The 27,178-nt window shown below is 33.0% G+C and overlaps 1 protein-coding gene across 4 annotated transcripts; it reads left to right on the forward strand.

Moving 5' to 3' along the window:
- The first annotated feature begins 7,042 nt into the window (after positions 1–7,042).
- Positions 7,043–23,284, forward strand: LOC128181786 (uncharacterized). Of its 4 annotated transcripts, XM_052850311.1 has the most exons (15): positions 7,043–7,177; positions 7,323–7,446; positions 11,878–11,907; positions 12,449–12,538; positions 16,312–16,410; positions 17,426–17,524; positions 17,653–17,751; positions 18,243–18,362; positions 18,485–18,503; positions 18,772–19,032; positions 19,444–20,058; positions 20,168–20,274; positions 20,428–21,630; positions 21,829–21,901; positions 22,009–23,283. In XM_052850311.1, the coding sequence occupies exons 3-15, from the start codon at positions 11,893–11,895 to the stop codon at positions 22,587–22,589; spliced, it is 3,381 nt and encodes a 1,126-aa protein (XP_052706271.1). In that variant the 5' UTR covers positions 7,043–7,177; positions 7,323–7,446; positions 11,878–11,892; the 3' UTR covers positions 22,590–23,283. The 4 variants fall into 4 exon arrangements, with proteins under 4 accessions (XP_052706271.1, XP_052706273.1, XP_052706270.1 ...); XM_052850313.1 differs by lacking the exon at positions 7,043–7,177 and having other exon boundaries at positions 7,209–7,446; XM_052850310.1 differs by lacking the exons at positions 7,043–7,177; positions 7,323–7,446; positions 11,878–11,907 and adding an exon at positions 11,924–12,113 and having other exon boundaries at positions 22,009–23,284.
- Positions 23,285–27,178: the final 3,894 nt, after the last annotated feature.

Consider the following 27,178-nt stretch of genomic DNA (forward strand, 5'->3'; position numbering starts at 1 on the left):
ACGCAATCGGTGTATATTTCGCTTGAAACCGGTGTCATTTATTAATTGTTTTTGATGCAAATAGATATATATGTAGCTACGTCCTACTAAAAGTCCAAAGCCTTGTTAAGGTCAGACGACATGTTCCTCAATTTTAGATAACTTTTTCCAGGAATTTGTTAATGGTTTCCAACTACTTTGACAAGCTTTCTTGCAAAAAATTAGGGTACCTTACCAGGCATTTCTGCAAAGTACTAGAGTATGCAATTTCCTATATAATCTTCTTGAAAATACACTTGAATTGCTGATATAAAAATAAATACATCTACAGCACAGCCAAATTCACTATATTAGAACAATATCTCCGCCGGGGCGGGGCTTTGAACTAACGACCTCTAGAACCTATACGCTTCTGGCAGTGAGCGGCCACGGTTCTAACCACTCGACCATCTAGAAATATAAACATATCCAAGTAAATTTTGATCATTTTCAAAGTAATTATAAAATTAATATTTTTTATTGGAACTCTTTATTACGAGGAGATACAAAAAAGATTCTCGAGGAACGTGTCGTCTGACCTTAAAATGGTTCTTATAGTTTAGCTCTCTCTCTCTCTCTCTCTCTCTCTCTCTCTCTCTCTCTCTCTCATCCACCAACCCCTAAAATTTGTGGGGATGGTAAATTTAACATACATTAGAGTTCATTTTTTGTAAACTCCTGAAAAAACACCCGCCCCCCCCCCCCAAACTGCCCTTCCTAATGCCAGTCTACCATAGGTTTACTGACCAAGGGCCAACACTGACCAAGGACCAACACATTTAACCTTTCTCATTTTCAGGAATACTGTAATTGATGCCCCATTCTGATAAAAAGTGATTGGAATCTTCATGCTTAGTCCTGAGACACAAAATTTGCCCATTCTTATTCTGAAGGTGTACCACGGCCCTGATATATGGTCATTTGACAAAGGTGAAAGATCATATTTGCTGATTGAATTAATCTGGTAAGTTTTTCTTAGGCTATATATCTAAACCCATTGTTGCATCATGATCCTACCTCTAGACTGTATGATTAAAGTGAAGTTAACACAACATTACCATATTTAACACAATACAAGTCTAATCCATAGGTATGATATCATTTAGGAATCAGATAGCCTTAGGAAGCTCGAAAGTTGTAATTAACCTGAGGGAGTGGGGTTAATCCAACATCAGGTGTTCACTAATACATATAGCATTATCATGGACATGTAGGTAATCCATTTGAAATTGACCCTGGGCATTAGTTCCTATAAATTAGCCTTTTTTTGTATTCAAAGCAACGTCAATACAGGTAGCTTCCTATACATCTCTCTCTCTCTCTCTCTCTCTCTCATTCAACTTTCCATAGGGGAAGAAAGTATGACAATGTCACATAAATATATAAGTACCTCACATCCAATAGAAATGAAAATATACACAAAAATTCTGTGGGAAACAATTTAGCACGCCAAGTGAAACCATACTTGATCACTTTCATCTAATATCATGGAGAACTTCTTGCGTCTCTCTCTTCCCCTAGGGATTCCCAACATCACTGTATGATTACCTTTCTGTACGGCTTTTCTGGTTTTCAATCAAATTTACTCAAATAATTAAGTCTGTTAGGTTTGTGTTGTATAATCTTGGATTTTCTATTCTAAATTCTGAGGACCATTTAAAATTATAAAACACTTTTTTTGCATATTATTATCATACATTAAACCTTTTTACATATTTTTGCTTCTACAAGCAATTCATCATGCAATTACTTTTAATTACATGTATTTAACAATTACAATGGTTTCACCACAAATGAACAAAGGGAAATAACTCTTTTTAAAGTTGAAAAAAAATCTTCATTTTAAAGTCAAAATTAGTCAACTTGCTAGATGTCAAGTAAAACAAATTCATGAATTTTCATATGACATGTACAACCGCTAAAGACCCACCCTTAAACAAAAACAATGAATGACAATGGTGTTTACAGATTGATGTATGTCAAAACCTGATGCATCTTTTTTTGTAATGCCATACCTAAAGTTATAATCAGATTGTAATTTTAAGTAAAATGATGAAAGCACAAGCTTAATATAACTATTTATATATAATATTACAGAGAATAAACAAAGAACTCAATTTGATAAGGTCAAATTTTTAAATCATATCCTCATTCAGGTGGAATAACACGTACATCATCACAGAATGGCTGACCGCTGATCGAAACCACATTTCGTTTTATTAAAAGGATTTTATGGACTGAAACATGTAACATACTTCATAGCCGAGTTGATAACGTGATGGACTAGTGCTCCGTACATCCTGAGTTCGAATCCCGCAGGGGCTTTTGTTGTTACTTACTGGAATAATTATTTTAGATATTCATTTTTTATCCCCAAAGTGCAAATATTTCGCTTATTTGACATTTGTACAGTTTATTTATCATTATATCTTTCATTATCAAAAAATTTCCTGTTAATTTGAGTGACTTTTTCCAGGTGTGTTATTCAACCTTAAACATGAAAAAGAATTTAAATGTCTATCACAATAATCTTGTTCAGTACTACGGTAACTTGAATTTTTTTGCTAGCCATTTGGACCACTGACTGTCTGAGTTTTGTTATCCAAGGGGCCCACATTACCATTAAGTTGCCCACACATTTATTTTTAAAAAAAGAAAAAAAGCCAGTTTATTTTTTAATCTTTAATTCTTATTTAAATACATGTATATTCATATTAAATTTAAATTTGATTTTTCTTAAATTTTCAAACACTTTAATTTTAAAAAACTCATCATTCAAATCTTTTGAATCAAATCAAATCTGTTGTTCCTTACAGATGTATTTCTTGATCAAGATTCATTGACCATTCAGTGAAGTTTAGTAAAGATTTCAATATTTTTTAAAACTAGAAAAATGAATTTTCTGAAAACAGACACCCCCCCCCCCCCCCATCTAAAAATGAGCTTGCAATATGTAATCAAAGATAATCATTTTCTGTGGGTTGACAGTACAGTGACTGGTCATGTCAGGCTGTTTTATTTCAAACAATATTGAAAGTATAGTTTGTGAGCTATTCAACAGTTATTTTTCAAAATAAATTCCCAGGAACAATATTTACAGAGGTATTGTGACAAGGCCAGATTCCCCCTTTCGAATCATTTCCTCAATTAACGGGTCATGTACGTGACCTTCAGCGAGGTCTCTGATGTCTGGGAATTGTTTTGACATACGTTTTTTATCTATCTGCAGCACTATAAAATATTGCCATTGAGGAAAAATATATTTAAAACCAATTTCACTGATACAATTTAAAAGGGACCCATTTCCAAATGTAAATGAGAATAGTGATTCATAATAAAATAATCAATGTGTGACACTAAATAACATAAGCAAACAAAAATAAAGAATAAGATAGATACAATTACAACAGAGTGGCATGAAAAATTTATTCTCTCCCTCTTACGTGTTATCGTAAAATCACAATAAAATAGGTTTCAGGTCAACTGATCTACAACTGGGAAAACTCCTTCAGTTTGATTTATATGAATGCATGTGCAATATTTTGCAGATATTAGCACTTAACTACAAATTTTACATCAACCATGCAAAAGCATAAATAATGAAAGTAGCATGTACTTAAAGGAGAGTGAAAATTTCCATCTCGAAAGCACTTGATTCATAATTTCGTTTCTTCGTTGGTCTGTAAATGTTTACTTTTAAATATTTTTCCTAATCAAATACAGAAAGGTCCATAGTTCGTGATCAATATATGTTTATAAAGTTTTTAACTGCTTCATTTTATACAATATGACATGGAATTTATAGGAGTGTCCCTGAATTGGAGACGAATAGGAATTGCGACTTTACTGTACAGAGTCCAAGGACATTGGCTATGTTGTATTTTGAATATAATAGATCTTTTTTTTAAACACAGAAACACATTTATAGTTTGCAATATACCGGATGCAGTTGATTTGTATCCTTTTATAAGTGCAGAGACATAACTATTAAAAAAAACATGTTATTTATGTCTCTGATAACTGTCAGACTCAGAGACCCCCCAGTTATAAAGATGATCATCAGGAAAACGTCCAAAATCATTTTTTTTTTAAATTACATAGAAAATGGTTTCATTAATATAGATATATTTGGTTGAATGATAAATCCGTTCCCATGAGTATCAATCCATTCCATGCTTACCTGTCTGTTGTGCAAGAGGATATGGTGAGATGCAATCTAAATATCAAAACTGGAAATTGATAAAATTAATTGTTCCGGATTTTATTCGAAAGATTTCGCTAGTCGATCTTCTCTAGCTCATTTTTATATGATTGTCGTGTAAAGGTCTAAACATTTCATATGAACAAACAAAATCCACAAGGCATGATATGCAAAGATTATAAAAAGCGGGTAAAAGTGGATTGCATCCAATTTTAATAATGTTGACTGAAGTAGCTCCAAGGGACTACATTATCATATATATATATCAGGCTTGGGGCGAATTACATTGTAAAGTAATGCATTACATTACCATTACTTCATGAATTTGGGCATTAAATTACCATTACCATTACTTGATTTTCTTGAAGTAATGCATTACCATTACCATTACATGAGTAAAGTAATGCATTACCATTACCATTACTTTGGTTTAAAAAAGTGAAGCTAAATAAAAGAGTTTTTGAAAAATGTTTCAAATAAAAAACACTCTTTAACATATTTACAGGTTCATGTTCAGTATCAGGTTCAAATTCAATGACTTGTAGTTATATAAGATTCATTTTGTATTTTCTCAATATATAATCATCTTATGGCATTATGAATAACATATCACATAGAGTAAATTGATATTTATAGACATTTGACATGGTTCAATGTCAGGTATGAAATAGAGACACAGAAGTACATGCATAACAGAAAACAAATTATGGAATAATGTTGCGGTTATTTTAGCTAAATGGGGGTATTTCCCCAGATTACACAAATCTTTATAATTTTGGAAACTTAATTAATTTATAAACAGAGGGTTTTCCCAGTAATTCTTAATATATTTTAATCGGATTTCTTTATACTGAGGACACTTTAAGACAAAAGATTGCTGTTGCACTTTATGATCACCAAAGTTTCAAAGGGTTCATCTCTTAACTGCATCCTGTTAGATTTGAACATGTATACTAAATTCATAAACCTTCTACAGGAGCAGTGGAAGCTGGGACTGAACATCTTTTTTGCAATCTTTATATTAGGATATATATTAAGACCAGTGATAGAAAAATTACATGAATCTTGTATTTTCTATCAGTGTAAACTAATGTACTTAATATAAGAGAGAGAGAGAGAGAGAGAGAGAGAGAGAGAGAGAGAGAGAGAGAGAGAGAGAGAGAGAGAGAGAGAGAATTTTCAAATGGGTTATAATATTGAAAGTGATTTTGATTTTCATCATGGATGGACAGTGCATTAATTTTGTTTAAAGGTGCATGTCTGTCCTTTTTCTATTGGAACATAGCCAAGGGAAGGGGATTGGGGTCTTCAGTGCTTCTTATAACAATAGATTGGTTTGATACTTAGATTATCCTGGGGGCATTGTGTGTTGTTGACAACTTCTTAATTGAAGTGAAAACTAATTGGAGTAAATTGTTTAAATGATTTCAAACTCTTAATAACAACACTCTTAAAAATGTTATGGAATTGTGTTGTTATATCAAGTAATAAAATGAACTTTTTAAAAATCTTTTTTTATAATACAACCAAAACATTTTTATCTGAAGAACATTTTTATCTCAAGAATTATTGCTTTCTCCTTTAAAATAATTTTAATCAAATACAATTTCAGCTATTCATTTATTTATCACATTTTTTAAAGTGAACATGCATAAATAAGCATAGTAATGCAAAGTAATGCCATGTAATGCCAGCATTACCCTAGATTTTGGAAAGTAATGAATTACATTACCATTACTTGTAATGCTAATTTTGTGGCATTACACATTACTAGCATTACTTTGAAAACATGTAATGCATTGCAATGCATTACCATTACATTTAGCATTACCCCAAGCCTGATATATATATACTTGTAGTCATGTCTGTCAACGATGGACTTTGCGCAAAACCTTCTTCTATAAAACTGTCAGTATTCGTGAGCCTCCATTAAATACTTATATATTAAACAAATTGTGAAACCTCAAATAAAACTTGACAATTTTAAAATCAAATGAACTCTCCATGGAACCTGACAATTTTCAATTTTTAAACCAAACTCTCTCTCTCTCTCTCTCTCTCTCTCTCTCTCTCTCTCTCTCTCTCTCTCTCTCCATTGACCTTTACCTTACACCCCCTTCATCGTCTTTTTTTCCTTCAGAAAAATAATATATATGAGTAGCGATCAAATATCCCGAAATATTAAAAGGAGGGAAAACGACACACTCATCTTGTGTTTGTGATTTGGTATCCCTGTTGAACTAAATGTTATTACAAAGACCTATATGAAAAGGATTTTATTACTAAACACCCAAAAAAACTAAATTTCTAAATTATCTTCAGCAGAAAATTATTCGCGTTGGATGCATATTGACATTTTTCTAGTGGACTAAGAATGCGAAATGTCCCCAAAAGCTTTATTTTAAAAGAACGATTCATTCCTTGTTCTTTATGAGTTCTCCAGTATTTACAAATGTGTACACGTGGACTTGCAAGTGATATAACAAACATTCATCTGGTTAGAACTAGATGCACATTGTGTCTTTAAACATTTTATATCAATCGAGAGGAAATATTGAACACATGCACAAATATCAAGAAAAATAGATTTTATTATTTTGAATAAAAATCTTAACAGTTATACTATACACTTTTTCACTTTACGATTTCTTTAAATCATATTTATATGAATTGGTGGTTTAGCATTTCTCCTCTATAACAAAGGCCATCTATTTAAAAAAAAAACCCGACTTGCTAGCTAGGTTTAACACTGATGAAATAGGTTTCGCTTGACTGGCGACTGTAAATGAGGCTACCACTGTGATTTCGAAAATATCCCATGATATAACAAAGAGAATATTTTTAAAATAATAAAATATATTTAAAACGATGAGCGATACACGTTAGGAGAAGAAGGAAGCGACCCTTAAGTAGCTATGGAATTTCCAGGGAATTTCCTGATGACGTGTTAATAGACACGTGAGTGTTTGGTCTTAGTCTGTATTATACACAGAGTTGACTATGCACCTGTAATATCAAATGTCTTCTGTTGTTTAATTTAAATGAACTGACGCGTAGCGTAATCACATTGTGGACAGCCGTCAAATGTTTACGTTTCCTGCAGGTAAAATATATATCACATGCAGTATATTCTGGGGATTTGTGTTTGTACTGGAGACCGGCCCGCTGTTTTCTACATGCAGTCTCGACATACTACCAGAGACAGCTTGACTTAGGTAGTACAAAAGGTAATTTATTTTGAATGAAAGAGCAACAAATCTCTCTCTCTCCCTCTTTCTCTCTCTCTCTCTTTCTCTCTCTCTCTCTCTCTCTCTCTCTCTCTCTCTCTCTCTCTCTCTCTCTCTCTCTCTCTCTCTCTTATACCCATAATGTACAATAATATCATATGCTTGTGTAATGTTATCGACGAAAACATTCGGCTGCATGTTTAAGAAATTTCACGCGTATTTTGACACAATTAATCAATTGAAAACAGGCATCAACTACAAACATTTGTCATGATTTAAACAATCTCACTAAAATTTAAGCACACGTGCGCATAAGGATGGTGTAAATTACTAGAAACAGAAAATTGTATTTTAAAATCGTTTTACAATTACTTACGAAATAGTGCTGAGAACTGTGCAGCGTCTAGTGTAAATTGGACAAGAGATGTCAGAAATGAGTTGTTTCATGTCGGTCTAGGAGAATTTCTGGATAGGACAGCAATCACCTAATCCTTGGCATTTTTTTTTACATATATATATGAAAATAGAATTTTTTATTTTTACATGTAAGAAAGTAATGCCTTTATGGAAAAATTTTCAGAGTGTATTTTATATACAGATATCTGAAGAAAACAATTACTCCAAAATCCAATCATACCTAACAAAACCAATCCAGAATAATGTTAAGACGCATATTTCTAGCATTAGACTGTCTTCACATTGCTTAATATTGAAACAGGAAGTTACCAAGGTTAGGGCAGGCAGGCTACAATGTATTTTAGAAACATATTCTCTTGTATGTTAACATATGTTATACATGTATACTGTGCCTTTTGTTATGTGTAACATTTGTTGACTCAAAACTGTATTTTCAATCTGTAGATAATATGCAACTTTACATTTAGTTTATTATATGTAATGTGTGAAAATATGGGAATTGTGAAACACTTGATCAGGGTTTCACCCCCCCCCCCCATTTTAGACTCCAAAGAGTCTAATGTTTATTATATTTTTTTGTAATATGTGAATTATTGTAAACTGATAGGCTGTTTTACCCATGGTTGAATTTCTGAATAAATAATAATAAGATATCAATCTACAGATCATAACTGTTGTATAAATTTTCTATATGAACAAAAGGCCACGGATAGCATCGGATGAATAATGATCATTTTATTTGGTATATTATCAGGACGTTGAAAATTTGAAAAATAATTATGATTTTTCAACAGATGCTCGAGGACATGTCGTTTGACCTTAATACATGTACTTATAACAATAGTCATAGGTTGATACGATGTACCTCCACCCCTGCCCCAAGAAGTTTAATTAAATCATACCGTCTTCGTATCACCTTATTTTGGACATAGTTGTTGACCTATCATTTTAATTTCTTCAGCTAGGTAAGATTATTTATTTTTTTATGTTTTAATGTGATTTGTATGGAATTTCCTGTACTCAACAAATGAGAAACAATAAAATTATTAATTCAAATAGCATCGAAAATCAATTAATTTTAATTTATTATCATTGAGTTATTCAACTCATTGGAATGCAAATTACTAGTACATATTTCAAATATACAATAAATATATATGGAAATTCTATAAAAAGCAACCGATGACTAGTCAGAAAAGAAAGATTAACACAATAATTTGTTTATAAAATAATAAATAATTACAAAGCAGTTTGGCATTATACACTATCTAATTTTTAATTTCAAAGCCACTATAAACTATCATGCTGTAAATTAAAAAAAAAATGAAATTTACCCTATATAGACAGTTCATCTCTTATATTTACAACCCAACTATCATTGTTTATAATCATGTTTTAAGATCTGTAGGTTTTGGTTGTACATGTATTAAATGTACAACTAGCATTGAAATTTTCATAAAATTTCCTTTTAATGTATAGGGGAAATCTACCAAGTTCAAAATACACCAAAGTATTATCTTTTATTTTTGTTATATTTTGTTTTTGTTTTTTTTTGGAGGGGGTGGTACAATATACACCTAACCCTTTTTTCAATTAAGGTGCACATGAGGCGTTTCTTGAAAACCCAATATATACAAACGTAAGAAAATGCAATATGCATGTACAAAGACTTAAATACAGAGCACGGGTTAAATATTTAAAGAATGGTCTTTAATTAAGTACAAGATGTTGCCAAAATGCTTTATAACATGCTGCAAAATGCGTGTTTTTGTGTTTGATTCCCCCCCCCCCCTTATTCAAGTTAAATTGCATTGCAAGATACTTAAGATATATTTGTTGCTTCCAGCTGTTGTGCTTTATACACTCACTTCTCATGTTTGTTAACTTCCCGCCGTTCCAAAATATAATTAACAAGGTTGGTTTTAGACACATTCAGATTTAGGTCACATGAGTCACTCACATGACCTATTGCATTAGGTCTCCGTCCGTCGTCATGCGTCGTTCATCGTCCGTCGTGCATTAACAATTTTACATTTTTGACTTCGTGAAAACTACAAAACTAATTGTTACCATATTTGGTGTGAAGCATCTCTAAGATAAGACCAATCTAAACTGTGAAATCCATGGCTTTACCAATTCGGGGCCTCATAGGCGGGGCCAGACATGCAAAAATGGCCAATTAAAAAAATCCTCTCTACTCCAACACATGTGAGAAATAAGTGAAAAGATGTCAATGTGACAGCAAACCGGGTTTTCTTTCATGTGAACTGTATCCTTAATCCATATCAACCCTGAATTGATAATCACTACCTACCGTATCCAGTGAAATGGAGTACCCTATATGCAATATTTTGCCAAAAAAATGACTGAGTTCGAAAGCTGGTATATTTTTATAAATTATGAGAAATCAAAGTCCTAGCAATATGCGCACCTCTGATATATGTACAATTGATCTGCAAAAGAACAACTTCCTATCTTGAAAACTGTAGGAGGAGTTATCCGTACAATGAGGGTACCCTATAAGCAATATTTTGCCAAAAATGACTAAGTTCAAAAGCTGGTATTTTTTCATGAATTATCAGAAAGCAAAATCCTAGCAATATGCACACCTCCGATATATGTACAGTTGATATTCAAAGAACAACTTTCTATCTTGAAACTGTAGGAGGAGTTATCCGTACAATGTGGGTACCATTTTGGCAGCCGCCCACCCGTCCACCCGCCCGCCCGTCATTTTCAATATTTTAATAACCGGATTTTTCTGTTGGAAAACTCGGTTAAAAAACTAAATGCATTGTTATGGTGTCCACGGAGCCTCTGGGCCAGGGGCTCAGACCCTAGGGTAGGGGGAATATGGCCATATAATAAAAATGTGCTGATTTAATATTATTTTCTTCTTTACTATCACAGTCATGGGAGATAAAATCATGCATATTTTTTATTATGTTCATATAATGTCCAGATGTTGATTTGTGAAATTCACTGCCCATGCCATGATGAGACTTTTTATTGGGGTGGGGGTGATAAATATGGCAAAACTGGTATATTTAGCATGTATTTTTACTTCAGGTATTCTGTGTGTCATCCATTAACAATTTTAACTTCATCTTGAAAACTACAGGGTGAATTGTCACTTGGAAATATTGAATTAAATATGTGTTCTATTTTAGGATACCTGTGCACTGTATACTTCAACGATATATGAAATAAACTCTTGGTGTAGCATTCGCCTCAAGGTTTTTACATTTAAAACTTATCTACATATAGCTTCTTGAGATAAGCATGCCCTTTGTTTATTCCGACACTTCCTTATGATGAGATTTCACGCTAGTTTTACCAATTAAGCATGCGATGCAAATCACTTTTAATCGTCAGAAAATACCCAATATATGTATCATATGTTTCAAATACTAAACGATTTTGTTTTTAAATCCTTACATGCTCTTTACTCATTTTCAGTTCCGCATTTTTCTATCTTTATTTTCAATGAACTGTAAAAATTCGATGTCTTGTGATTTCAATCAATGTGTAAACCCTGGGAGAGAGAGAGAGAGAGAGAGAGAGAGAGAGAGAGAGAGAGAGAGAGAGAGAGAGAGAGAGAGAGAGAGAGAGATTCTTTAATAGTTTGAAAAAAAGCAATCTTCTTAAATTATTAAAATTCTTGAAATTTCACAAAACAAACCCACCGAGACTAATCAGACTGATTTGTGTCCAGAGAAAGGGAATTAAAAGGAAATACTCCTTCAAATGATAAACCTACTTATCCAGAAGTAGATACAGAAGAGTAAATTAAAGAAACGAATTAACTCTTGTGGAATTCTTTCTCTCTCTCTCTCTCTCTCTCTCTCTCTCTCTCTCTCTCTCGCTCTCTCTCTCATACGCATTATGCGACAAAAGAACGCATCATTAGTATGCTTTTAAACCACCACAGACAATAAAATCTTCACTTGATAAAACAAGTAGTCTTGATGATAACATATATGAAATTACTGAAATATTATGTTTTCATTTCAGATAAAGTTTCTACGTATGGACCTTCAACAGGTGAGCTTTTCTCTCTGCGAATGAAATGAGGTCAATATTTATCATTTTTGGACACTCCCCAAAACTCTGTAGAAATCCGGGTATTTATTAACCGTACGTCCGGGTCTTCAAGTACTTGTATCTGTTAGCTCAAAAGTATGAATGGATCTTGACCATAGATGATGTTTTCTGTAGACAGTAGCTCAAAATCTGATCCTCTTCTTGAGGTGAGTTTATCGTTTAGAAATACTGGTCAAACATATTTTATTAAGTGAATTTTACTTATCACATTCCCCTTCCTAAATTTGAGACAATATTTTGACCATTACGCGACCTCCTTCCTAGTTTAAAAGGACATATTTTGATCAAGAATCACCATATTTGATCTAGTCCACAATTTATGATCATGAATAAAAATGTTTCAATTTTAATAAATCTATAACATTCTCGAGTTTGAAAGGAAGGACTATAAAATGCTTTAAAAATAACAAAATGAAAATAGATCTAATACCACACAAATTTAAGCTGAAATATCTTTAATGACATTCGTTTATAATTGTAGAAACTGTGGATTGCAGCTTTGGATGGACGCACGGACGAAGCGAAGGAGTTGATTGAGAAGGGTGCCAATGTCAACGCAGCTACTGACCTGGTAGGTTCGATTGGTTATAAATCATTGGTTGATTGTGATTGATTGGTGTTTACATGATGTACGCGACTTGTTGGTTATCATTTTGTAATTTTCCGAATCTCTATCAGCCCTGTACCTAGTAGCTTTTTTCTTGTTATTTCTTTAGTTAAAGCTGAAATGCATTTCACGCATAACATGAGAAATGAGACACGAGTGCTTTTACGCGATGTTACAGCCGTAAAATTCCAACAGGTCTTATTTTTATATACGGCATAACTTATTATGATTTGATAATTTATTGCTGTTTAAACGCCCCTTCGAAATTAGATTTTTTCTTTTAAGACGGCACCAAATGCCGATTATAATTTTCAAATTTAGACATTTGCTCGGCGCGAATGTACGACCATTAAATAATGGACCAGCTCTTCTCGAGAATCTCATGCGAAAGACCCGAAGCTTTTACATCTGACCCGAGGGCTCAACTTGGGCACAGTCGTCACACTTTTTTCTCTTTATGCGTTTTGGTCTGTCGAACAAACGATTCTCTTTTAAAATTATTCACTAAACATTTCAACATCAAAAACAAGCCTGCATCAACTACAAACCAACATTTGTAATTCATACATGCCAAACCACTGCAATTCTTTTTTTTCCACGCTTAAGTTGTATTGTGTCAACGTGCGGAAAAGTACTTGTTTTTCTATTTGATAATAAAACTAATAACTTTAGATTTCAAATATTGTGAAGTTCACCTTTTATCACATCATATTACTTGCAGCAATTCGAATGCAGAGCCTTTAATGCATCAGACTGATATATAAAATTCAGGCGTCATTTCCGCACACCTGTAAATAACGGTCTTTAATTCTCTGTGTAATAAAACTGTATATGAAATTACTTTCATGTTAATTAAAATAATAAATCTGCAAGTATTGACTGATAAATAATTAAATATATTCATAACATAAAAAACATACCAACAACAATAAATTATCAACAAAAATCAAACAGATCTACCTTAAAAATTTAGATATTATTACACTTTTTCTTTTAAGCAGTTAATTATTTTTACTTTGAAAAAGAAAAAATCCTTAAAATTAAGATATTTTTTAGCCACAGAGTACTACAGCATACTAAAGGGAAAATCCTAATAAATTGGTATTTTTTGCAAATTGAATATTTTCCTATATCATGTTATAATTCAAACACCTCCGTCTAAAGCAGATTAAAACAATGTAAAAATGGACCCGACCATAATCTCTCTTAAGACATGATGATGTGCCCCTAAGTCCTGAAAAGCCCGAATTATGTACGTAAGAATTTACTGGAATCTGAACTATATAAAAGAATGCACTTCAACTTCTAAATATCTACGCACTCTCTCCACTTCAGACTCGATACGGTAACAGTTAATCGGCGATGACGTTGGCCCACTCCTTTGTTTTGTTTGCTAACATGTCACAGGTCGGGATTAATTATACTAGAACTACGTGTTTTAGTCTCTGTTTTTTGAATATTACCGGTTTCTCCAAAGTCGGTTCTCTGAAAAACAACACAATAAAAAATCAAGTTATGCCGAGTAGTTGTATCCAGAGAAAAGTAGAGGCGTACATGGATTTTGCCCACGTACATGTGTACATTCGCGACTTGTTTGATATTTTTAGCTCACCTGTGCTGAAAGCTCAAGTGAGCTATTCTGATCACATTTTGTCTGTCGTCTATCCGGATAATTAAGAATTATTGAAAATTTTCGAGACATTTTCAAAAATCTTCTTCTCAGAAACCATTAGGCCAGGAAAGCTGAAACTTTTGTGGAAATAACCTCAGGTAGTGTAGATTCAAAGTTGTGAAAATCATGGCCCCCAGGGGTAGGGTGAGGCCACAATGGGGGATGAATTTTCATATAGGAATATATAAAGTAAATCTTTAAAAATCTTCTTTTCAAAATCATGCATTTGGCCAGCAAAGCTGAAACTTGTGTTGAAGCATCGTCAGGTAGTGAAAATTCAAGTTTATTCAAATCATGATTCCAAGGGGGTAGGATGGGGTCACCGGGGGGGGGGAGACAAATTTTTACATAGGATTAGCCCCTGGACGATAATTGGGCCTCACAAGGGGTTCATAGTTTGATGTAGATTTATATCCAGTATATAAACAATTGTTAGGGATTTTTTTGAAAACTGCAATGCTGAATGTGATATGACTATAAAATCATCCTGTTAGAAAAGGGACTTGATTAAATATAAGAATATCCATTATTATTTTTAATACAGGATCTACATGTATTATACCACCTTGTCCAGATATTTTGTGTTATAACTCAACGAAGCTAATTTTATCGTCTATTGTTGCTCAGGTGAGCGATGTGGGCCATGGGCCTCTTGTTATTTTATACTGCGATTTTAGAATTGTTGTTTAATACTTTGTTAAGGTATCTTTACTTAAAGAGATACTAAAACTGAGAGAGAGAGAGAGAGAGAGAGAGAGAGAGAGAGAGAGAGAGAGAGAGAGAGAGAGAGAGAGAGAGAGAAGAGAGAGAGAGAGAGAGAGAGAGAGAGAGAGAGAGAGAGAGAGACCAATCTCAAAAATATATTAAAATATTTCTTAAAACTAGATTTTGACCCGTGCGTGCACGGGTTGACATTGCACATGATATCGAACATTATTTTACGAAATAGATACATCGACACACCGTATTGTTGTCATTTACATATCCAAGCTTTAAGATTACAATAATGCTATTAATTTCATATTAAATGCACTGAGTTAGAGTTATCTCCCGTATTCCTTTGATGAACAGAATGTAGGACAAATTTTTATCGTTTCTGAGTTTATCCATGCAAATGTGAATATTGTGGAAACATAAACTAAGGAGCCTCCTGTGATTTAGCGTGAATGTAATGCGCATGTGTAAGATTGTAAAATCCAAAAAATCCAGATTATTTCCAGATTTTTAAAAGGAATTTTTGTTGATTAATAATTGGCGAAGCTTGATTGAGAAAAAATAAAAACAAATTGGTAATCTTCAAGTACCAATGATGTTTAAAATATATATATAAAAAAAGACAGTACTCTTCTGATTTATCGGCATTAAAGCCCAAAAATTCGAGTCTATTATTTTAATACAGTAGCATAGGTAAGTCTTTTAAAAATAACATTTATGCTAACCTATTTGCATATCTGTTGCGCTTCGTTCATATCATCAGCTGTATATAAATTTGATTATCTGTAAGCAAATGCACAAAAGTAGCTAACTTTACACAAAAAAACCCTGCAATTATAAACAAAGATTGCATTGCGGGCATATCAGCCACGAATTTGTAACGCCAGCACAGAGAAAATGAAACAGAGGTTAAATGTTTCTTATTGCGTAACTCTAAAAAAAAGACGAGGACTTTGATACAAGAATCACGCAAAAAAAGTAAAACATATCATCGGAAATATAGGACAAGCATAAGTAATAAATATAGATCGATGTTTAAAAAAAGTTCTCTTTAGCCTGATGGATATACAAGCAGCAAAAACAACAACAACAAAAGTTATGAAAAAATAAATAAATAAAAATGCACACTATAAATATATAGCCCTGATATCTGAAAACCAGCTATTGGATTTTTTATGAAAAAAATTAACAAAATAGAACCATTTTAACAACAGATTTGATTTGATTTATTGATTCACTAAACATGTTGGCACACTACCATGTAACATTGTATATAGCATGAGATAATGCCTTGTCAAATAACAATTTACTTACAAATACTTCTGAAATCAAACTGTCTACCTATTTTTAGTTTAAAGCAACGGCTCTTCACAGAGCCTCACTGATGGGCAAGTCAGCCGCTGTGGACGTCCTTCTGAGGATTAGCGCCAATATCAACCAGGAGGATGGGGTATGAAGAGCACGCGACACAAACCCAATATTTTTATCTTCACAAATATTTTGTAATTTGTAATTTTTCAGGTTTTTAATACTTATCATCTTTTTCTGATTTTTCTGGTTCATCTAGAAAATTACATGTATTTGTATTAAATACACAGTAATTTTTATGCATTATAACCTGCCAATGTTATTGTTCCTCTGTGATAAGGGTCGATAAACTTCCCTATACAATTCATATTTTTATTAGAAAAAAAACAAACATTTTTAGGGTGTGATTGTAGCTATAGCAAAATACATCGTATATTGTTAAAATTTAATGCTTAGTTTATGTTTCATTTTTTAACAAGGCCCAATCTACAACCATAGTTATCATTAAGATACCTATTGCAGCAAATGAAATTCTCAAAACAAACTTCATTTCTTTTTAAATGCAACGAACACATCATACTTATGTTATCAAAATAAAAAAAAAAACATTGATTAAAATGTGAAAAGAAGTCAAGAAAATAATAAAATAACAAAAAAATTAGAATGTTGAAAAAGAAAACTTGTTCAATCTTAACTTTTATACCGGCCACCAGAAGAAGTCGAAAAACCCAAACAGTTTTAGGGTGTAATTGTAGCCATAGCAAAATACATCGTATATTGATAAAATTCAATGCATAGTTATGTTTATTTTTTTTTTAACAAGGCCCAGTCTACAACCACATTAATTAAGGTTTTACATTAAATGACGGTTTTATGTAGTTGTTGAAGTCTTCAAAGGGTCATACACTGCTAGATAATGCTGATAGAGTTGTCTGCCCTTTGAGTTTTAAATTTTTAGAGTGGATGAAAAATGTTAACGACTTGTTTCAAACTTCATGTAAATTTATATACAAGGAAACGTGTTTCTAGGTAAAATCATGTTGAACATTTTAGACTGAGATAACACATTATTTTTGTTCAAGAAGTGGCGTAGATGTTTATAATTTAATCAATCTTTTAGAAAACCTCATTAACAATAAGTTTCCGTTTTACCTCAGGACGGTCTGACTGCTCTCCACATGGCCGTCACTAATGGACACCGGGTAATCATGCAACATCTGCTCAGAGCTGGAGCTTGTGTTGACGCTCAGAACAGGGTATGCGTGCTTGGTCTTAATTAATACGGGTGAAGACAATAACATTTTTAATTTACATTGAAAAATTACATAATTACATCTATTCAGTCTTTTTCACAAGCCATAATGCCTTTTGGGTTTTTTTACAGGACGGCCGGACACCACTACACATCGCTGCCATAAATGGAGATTTTAAATCAATACAATTACTCATTTCGGAGACGGCAAGCATTGAGGCACTAGACAAAGTGTGTATATATAGGGAACATATACTAGAGTACATTGCTATAATCAGTGAAATAAAGTCGTGTTTTGAGTTTTATGTTGTTAATTTTGAATTTACTTTGTATGTGGAAATACAAAATAAATAAATAATAGATAATAATATTTTAAGGTAAACATTGTATACATGTATATACACCAACATAGTTAATTTAAAACTTTCATTGAATAATTATGGATCATTTATGTAAAAAGGAAAAAAAATATTTGAAAAATTATTTCATTATATGTAATAAAATATATCAGCAGTTATAGTATCAACATAAAAAAAACAATTTACGTTTACAGAGGCATATGGATAGAATACTAGTAACTTGTTACTGTATTGAAGTATAAGAGATAATAAGCCTCTGACAGATTACTTGCCCTTTCCCAATTATCGTTTACATTTGAGACAGTAGCCATATGTTCTATATGTATAAATGGTTTGGTAGAAATGCTAGCTTTTAACTCACAGCATGGCCACTCGCCCTTGGATTTAGCTAGAAAAAAGATAGAAGAGAAAAAGGACGAAGGCCTAACTGCGGAGGCAGAACCTTTGTATAAAGCAGTAGCACTTCTGGAAAGTTCCCACAAGGTATTTGTTTTTTTTTTTTTAACTCAAAAGACTTTTCTTGCCTTCCCAAACATATGATAGGTACATGTGTAAATTAAATACTAGTGATTAAAATGCATCGATTTACCTCTTTTTCATTTCAGAAAGCAGTGGACAGAATCAGTAGGTAGATTTCGAACTGAAAAAAATCATCGAAGTTACAATGTGTTAAAGACCCTGTAGAAATGTAGAAAGATGCCTTTTTATATTTATTTTAATATATATAAAGACAAGGTTTGCAGAGAATGCAGAAATAAGGATAGCTTTCGAAACGTTTAAAATACAAGAGACAAAAGCAATTTCTATCATTGTTGAATGTCCTTGGTTATTATTTGTAAACCAATATTTAATGGCTAAATCGTATAAACAAATCTGCAAATATTTTCAAAAGAGCAACCAAGTATTCTGCAAAATTTTGGAGAAGATGCGGAGTCCAGATTTCACAAATACCTACAGCAAGGTTCGGAGGATCATTACGAAATCAATTTGATGTTTATTGGTCAGGCGGGTGTAGGGAAAACAACACTTACCAAAGGGCTGTTAGGAGAACTAGACCCTCATGTAATACCAGCCAGCACCAATGGCATTGACCTTCACCAACACAGGTGTAAATACGACAGGCAGACAAGACATATCTACCCTGTATCCGAAGGTTTGTTTGACGTTCATATTCATTCCTTCTCGAATTTCTCTTGAAGCATGTCAATTTTGAAGAGTCATTTTAAATGGCTTGCTGTCCAAAGTGTACTGTTTAACGGGTTTAAATCTGTTTTCTCGAATTTATTGTTTACTGTGTAAAAATATGCATTTGAGAATAATTATATTATCTTCTTTCAAGATTATCATTCATCTCTATTTGACATTTCATACTGTCTTTTGTATGATAGCTTTATAAAATACTCTCCATTTTTCTCATTTGTTTTATAATAGAAAAAATTATAATAGTTTTTGGCTTTTTACAAATCTATTCATGCATGCATAATGTTTAACTGGTCATCGTTAGCTAACCACACATTAAAACATTCATGAATAAATAATATAATTCCTCAATAATACCACACAGATAACAGTGATCATAGCTTAAATCAGAGAATTGGCAGTTTGATACAGATGTCCTTGAAAGGAACTCCCGTACAATGTTCAGGCAGGGTTCCCGAGGAATCCTTGGAAAATCCCTCAAACTACTCATTTATTCATGAAAAGAAACAATTAATATGTGAAGGTGTGACAGCGGCACATGAAGACAACTATACAAAGATAGATCCTCAATTATTAGATTCCGCAAGTTTTCAAGGAAATTCAGAAACATACTCGGCATCCTCGCATGCGAACCAAGACTCATTTACTTGCACTGTAGTAACTGATGATATGAATCAAACGAATCCTACAGTGTCAATGTCGAACATCGAAAACTCGATGTCTGACGTAACTACCCAAGATTCTTTACCTACGTCATCAACACTTGTTAAAAGTCTAGTCAATCGAGCTAAGTTGTCATCAACCGAGGAAAAACCAGAGAGACTTGTGCCCATTACTATTTGGGATTTTGGAGGACAAGAAGTGTTTTACACTACACATCAAACCTTCCTGTCTTCAAGTTGTGTCTACATGATGGCCTTTAATTTGTTCGAACTTTGGCAGGAATCTGATCCCATGAAAACATCAAATACTACTTTAGGCAAGAATTTTGATTTTTTTCAAACTAACTGAAGTCTTTCATTATAAAAAATCCATTGAAAAAAAAATTATATAACACAAAAATTTAATTTAGGAATTTTTTTCTCTAGATACAATATCATTTTGGATTAATTCCGTGATCACATATGCAAAGCATTCTGTGTTGGGATACCCTAAAATTGTCCTTATTGGAACTCATGCTGATTGCTTCCCCGTAGTATGTATCTTATATGTCTTCAGGATAAGTCTATAAATTTACATTCATTCTTTATCATACTTTCACCATCTAATTCACAATTTGCAAGTTTAGAATGTTTGAGTTAAACGCAATTACATGTATATCACTTTATTTCATTTCCTGTTCATGTAGGAGCAGAAAGGATCGTCTTTATGGAAAATTTTCCAGAGATTGGAAAAATACTTCCGACGAAGCGTTCAAAGACAACATTTGGTTATTAGTCCCCGTTACTTTATCGATGCTAGGGATGCAGAGGGTGTTCCATTTGACATTCTACGTCAGTGTGTCATGGAAATTGCCGAATCTTTGCCGGACTGGGGCTTACCCATTCCACATAAGTGGGTTGTGTTAGAAAACCTAATAGCAGATATGAAATCATCCGGGTGCAAAGTGGTATCTGTAGAGAAACTGCAATCTGTGTTATCCAACGAATTCTACTTCAAGCGCCAGGAAATTGAAGATTTCTTAACATTCCAACATTCATACAGCAAGGTTCTTTACTTCAAGGAAAGTCATCTCTTTGAAAATGTCATCTTAGATCCATGTTGGGTAATAGATGCGTTATCTTCATTCATCACTGACGAAGGAACAACCAAATACCCTACAAATACCAAATCTGCAGAATGGACCAACCTCCGAGTCAAAGGAAAACTAAGCAGTAGTTTTATAGAAGATGTATTGGGACATTCCAGTTTTTATCCATTTAAAGATTACTTGCTGGGCGTTCTTTGCAGACTTGATATGATTACCCAAAGTAAGAGCGAAGATGTCTTTTACGTTCCTGGAATGGTGACAGAAAAGTGTCCTGCTCAGATTGTCAACGATATACAATCGGCAACTAAGATAGGATTAGTTTCCTTTAAGATTTCTTTTAAGAACAATTTTCTTCCACCTGCAATCTACAATAGAATGGTGGCAGCATTCATATCAATGTTTGAGAATAGTTCACCATTGTCAACACAACTTTTCAACGATTGTGCAATTTTTGAACTGTCGCGCAGCAGATGGACGATGCTCTGTAAAGAAGGACATGAAATTCTGGTATTTACATACATCAGCGACCGTAGAGGTAAAGCTGCAGACTTGAAAGCTTTCCGCGGTGTCTACAGTATTACTCTAGACTGTCTCAGAGACCTTCTGAAAATATACAGCGCGTTCCAGAATCCTGCTCTACGACAGAACGACTTGCCATTTGAAATACATTGCCAGGGTTGTAGAAGTCCTCTTTGTTACATTAGCAAAGAGGTGTTCCATGGTCTCAGTCGCTACCAATGTCCACATCACGGAGACTACCTTTGTAGCGTTGAAGTATTAGAAGAAATATTTGGAATAAAGGTTTTTTTTAGCACTTGAAATAGCAATACTAAATGGGAGTTGTTAAAGAAAAACACGTAATCAAGTTAATGTAAAAACTGAGTCCATAAAGTTCCTAAATTGGTCATGGATTGGGGTTTTTATGTGCAACTTTTGAAAAGGTTTATATGAAAGATTTTTTTTTCATAATTATTATAAAATCTGTAATTTTTTTCTTAGGAAATAGAGGCGGATAGAGACCCCGTCATTTCTACAGAAAACCATTCATCTGATGAAATCCCGGCCATTAAAGGTATTTTTTTACACACTAGTACGCTAAAGAAGTTCTAATGCGTTGTTTTCTTAACTAAATAATTGAATGCAAAATGTTTTTATGTGACAATTGATTTGTCGTTTTAGAAAACAAAGAGTGTTTCTTGGACTATATTGCAAGCAGATTTCCAGGAACCGATTGTGTGTTTCTTGCCGCTGCTCTTGGATTTGGCTTACATCTTGTGGAAAAACAGCGACATGAGTTCGCCAGTCAACATGAATTGGTTTTCAATATTCTTTATAACTGGGAAAAATCTCACCCTTTTCCTCACAGTAAAAATTTGTTACTACAAGCTCTGGAGAATACGGAACACAGGGAAATGGTTGAAGAAATGAAAACCTTCTCATTCAAAAAATACTGGGATTCTGCGTCTCTGCTGGACATTTCAGGACCCGAAGAACAGACTTCAGACAAAGATTTAGTCATTGTGTCTAAAAACGTGAAACACTTCAAACGATTGCTTAGGTTTCTTAAAGTTCCTCAAGAGGACATTGATGATTGTGAAAGAGAATTGAAGGGAGAAGCTGCTGATTACATATCTTTAATATCGCTTTCAAGATGGAAATCATTGAATTCCAATGCAACTAGATTAAATCTTTGTGCAGCCCTGCTATATATGGAATTGAGAGACTTAGTCGATAGATTGGTAACACAGTGGAAAGTATAATACACATTGACACAATTTAGATGACATACTTTTAGTTAGAAGTTTACTAAAACTTTTGAATTTTCTATTAAGAACTGTGAATTTTATGTTTTGATAGTATTTCAAAGGTTGTATATATCCAAGTATTATTTATACACGATCTCAACCATGACAAACATATATATTAAAAAAAGTTTTAATTAAAAAGTTTAGATATAAAAAATGCTTCTTTTTGACAATCAAGAATGTCAGTTAAATGTTGACCGCTGTGTTCACATGGAAGAGACCAATCTTTCACATTTTTATATACTATATCCAAGTTTGTTTTTATTTATAAGCCTATTAGAATCAACACTTATTTGACAAGCATCTACTAGTATAGATTTATTAAAAATATAAATATCGAAATTCTAGAAAAAATTCATAAAAATGTGTGACCTTGATAACTCGTATACAAACTTATTGCCCACCACAGCCCAATTTTACTTAAGAAATAAAAAGGAAGGTCCATGGATCATCATGATTATTTAAGCAACAATGTATAATTTTGACGAAGTATCTTTTTAGCTTATCTTTTAGATAATTCTCCATTAACAATAATCTTACATGTGCATTATTTATCAAGACTCGCTACGGTCTTTCACAATTACAATGAAAATTGGTTTGGTCGCTGTCGAAAAATACTTTGCTTTATTTGCAGCACGAAGCGCTTTTCTGATTTTATCAAATGGAAATTAACGGGTTTTTTAAAAATAATCTTCGTGAACTTTCCTGTCAGTAAACACACTATATTAAACCAACAAATTGTCATTATTCTAAACCCAATTAAAAAAATAAGAAAATATTGATCCATAAAGCTGATTGAAATAAAATTCTCGAATATGCACACCACGTACATGAAAGCCTTAGACCAAGGTAAGCTTTTCTGATTAAAATTGTGAACTAATTACAATATGGCTATGGGCTGCATTAGAAAGAAAACGTAGATTTAATCCCCTACCGTCTGGATATAAAATTAACAAAAAAGGCCAATATAAAATCAATTTTATTTTACGTTTATTCTTAAGGTATTCATACAACCAAATTACAACCTATATCCATATCCCCAAAATATGGCAATTTATCACGTATTGTTTATTTTAAATGCACATACGATATTCTTATATGAATTAAACTACACTCACCGGCCTTAGAATAATATCGTTTTTGCTGGGGACAATTTGCTATGAATATAATTAACCTCAAACATATAAATCATACCTTTTTAATAACTAAATTGTATTATGTGCATGTCATGTAATTCCACAATATTCACCCCTGCGAATGTGTTCGGAATGTTTTCTTTATCGTTGCTAAGTACGTAATAAATCCAGAGGTGCTCAAATGAATGTTCGCGAGACTTCACCGAGATTTGTTCAGTTCCTGTGAAATTTCGAGCAGAAGTATAAGTGTTCGGATAATATTCTCAAAATACGTAAGTACTGGTCGTTTTTCATATCATATCCTACTTTGATTTATTTTAAAACGGGAAAAGCTTTCAAGATGTATGTCTTATTTCACCATCTAGCAGTTATTTATATTAAACGATAATATTCAGAACAGAGTTATCGTTCGCGTTCAACCACGTATAGATTGGTTGAAAATATAAACATTGGGTTGCTTAATAAAACCATAGCCATGTTTGATGCTTGTGGTGTGCAATACCATGTTTTAAAAAAAGTAATGGGTGTCTGTTTTGCATTAAAACTTAGTATATCGAGCCATTTTCAAGGAACGTTCTGCATAAAATGGTATAGTCTGTTTCACTATTGATGTAATTACTAGGTCAGGCGCGGATCGAAAATTAATCCTCAGGAGGGATCTCTTTTAAGCATGTTAGTTGTTGCAACAACAGACAAAAACTAATTTTTGAAGTCACATTTATTTCTAGAACACATTTTATCAACCAATTAATGAAGATAAAGTTTGAAATCAATAAACCTCTAGATTTTATATTTGACTACAAGAACCTAGATCTGCTGTGAAATAGACTTTATACACGAGGTACGATTTTTACTGCGAAACTGAAAGGGTCAAATAAAACCACGTGGTCTAAAATTTGAATGACAATAACATTCCCAGGGGTGATATTATCATCAGATTTTTTGCTAGTTTGACACATGAAATGAGGCATCATCAGTCTCGATTGTTGCCTCAAGGTGGTTAGGTCATGTATTGTTCACTCTATTGTGCACGGCTTTCGATGCTTAAAGCAACTTCTGATAGCAATGAAAAGATTCCGTTTGGTCTATTTCACTGGAAGTTACATGAACCGCTGGATTGATTTCAATTTTTTATTCAAACGAAATATCTTTCCTGATACGTAGTTAAATCACACTCTTTTTTAAAGGAGGAACAAGGTGAGAAGTTATTATGGTATGAGCAGGTCCCATGATTTCGCGGTAGTTAAATAATTTTGTTGAAAAATCTATCAACACGGAAATATTTTCAGACACTTGGGAGTTTCCTCATATTACACCTCAGTGATGTTCAGTGTGTTTCTGTTTACTTTGTCTGAAAATATCCCGACGTCAGATGTCAATTTCAGCGCATGCTACTATACGTAAACAGAAATACCGCGATATGATAGGAAACAAGTATACAGCGTCTACTGGTATAACAGGAACCAATCAGGTCATAATGCAGGTATTCCATTGATTTCTAAAATGATCATACTCCGAAGATACTGTACACTGTTCGGTATTAAATCAGCATAAATTCTCTTGCAATAAATTCTGTGATATTTATTGAACTCCAAATAACGGCGAACAACTTTCCCGTGAGATCTACGTACTTTTGAGTGTCTTTGACAAAACACATCGGACATAAGTATTTGTGAGAAGTGAGACTAAGATCAAAAGTGAGCTCGTCTTAGTTTTATGGCCCCGGGGCCTGAAGTTGAGAGACTGTCGATCGATTGGTGAAAGAGTAAATATCAAATGTATCATTATGATATTATATGAATAACCAAATGATTTCAAAAACATTATTTAATGTTCAAAAGTGCTTTGCTAACTTAAAAATGTTTTACTGTGGAATCATTTTTATTCAGGGGGGTCAATGTTCGTGGGTAGCCAAATTTTCCTTGTTCGTGGGGACGTAATTTCGTTGATAGCAATTAAGTTCTATTCCTTAAAACAATATAAAACATGTGCTTGCAGATACGTTGTGGGGATCTAAATTAGCGGGCAAGGGTTACCCACGAGAGCCATGCATGTCGATTTATTAAGTCAAATAATTTCATGGGAACGATAATTTGCTGGGAGAGAAGGACCAATTTATTTAAAAAAAAACCAATGATATAATAATGATTATAAAAAGTAGCTATATTTAAATATATGAAAAGATTGTCCAGATCCATATTACAAGCTGTTATGCATTATAGTCTGTTGCAAGTATATAAAATGATTTTGGATACGATAAAACATATGTGTCATAAGGAGCAAGGTTATTTACTGCAACTATACTATAGCAAGGATTTTCAAGAGAGTGTGCATATGTAAAGATAGTAGTGGATAAGTGAGCATAGTCTGTTACATCTGATATAACACATACCAAGTTGTCATGCACATGTGGAAGGGTATACATTTATTTGAAAGTATAGGGACGCATTCATGCATGAGCAGTTACATGTGTAAATGCACAATCCTTTACGGCAGTGGGTTAATATTATTTATACAGTCACATTATATATACAGCCAACAAGAGATATGTATAATTCCTGCTGCGCTCGCCCGAACAGTCGTTGAATAACGTAAGTTTTTGTTGAATCAAATTATTGCATAAACGTGTCTTGTTGAACGTGACTTGTTCATAACAGCTCCGCAGAAACACATAGCTACTTAAAAGTTTCATATCATAATCAACCGCCTCCAGACGGCCGGCAGAAAACATGGACAGTAAAATAAAAAAAAGTTACTAATTCTTATATTTACTAGAATATTAATATATTAAGTAGCTCTTTATATATATATATAGAGGATATCTATATTGTGTGATTTTATATTTGCTTTATCCAACGAGTTGAAATGGTGTATATATTCGCGAGGCTTGCCGAGCGAATATAACCATTTCAACGAGTTGGATAAAGCAAATATAAAATCACACAATTATAGATGTTCTATTTATCTCATACAATTTGATTTATATTATGAAGCTTTTGAGACAGTCCCTTGTGTGACCCAAATTGGTTTTATTCTTCAAAGATTAAAAACGATGATGCAACGTTGTGTTATGCGGCTATTGTGACCTTGCGCAATACAATTTAGTACGTCATTCCTGAGATAAATCTAACTTTTTTAATGTAAAGTTTCACTGAAATAAACCTTAAAATAATTTTTAGCTCTAGATAATTTTTCTTAGAGCTTTTTCACTTGATTAAATGGAAATTCCGATTAGAAGACTTGAATAATCAGTTTTGTTGACATACACAAAGTTGCGAATGCTCGTTAGTTTGAATTGACTCGAACGAAGACAGTTGTTGATGCATGATGTTTAATAAAACAAACACTAGGCTAGCCTTATGATTCAAAATTGAAAATAGTGAATAAGGATGCTTACTGGTGGTGGAA

The sequence above is a fragment of the Crassostrea angulata genome, chromosome 4, assembly GCF_025612915.1.
Source record: "Crassostrea angulata isolate pt1a10 chromosome 4, ASM2561291v2, whole genome shotgun sequence".
Lineage (NCBI taxonomy): Eukaryota > Metazoa > Mollusca > Bivalvia > Ostreida > Ostreidae > Magallana > Magallana angulata.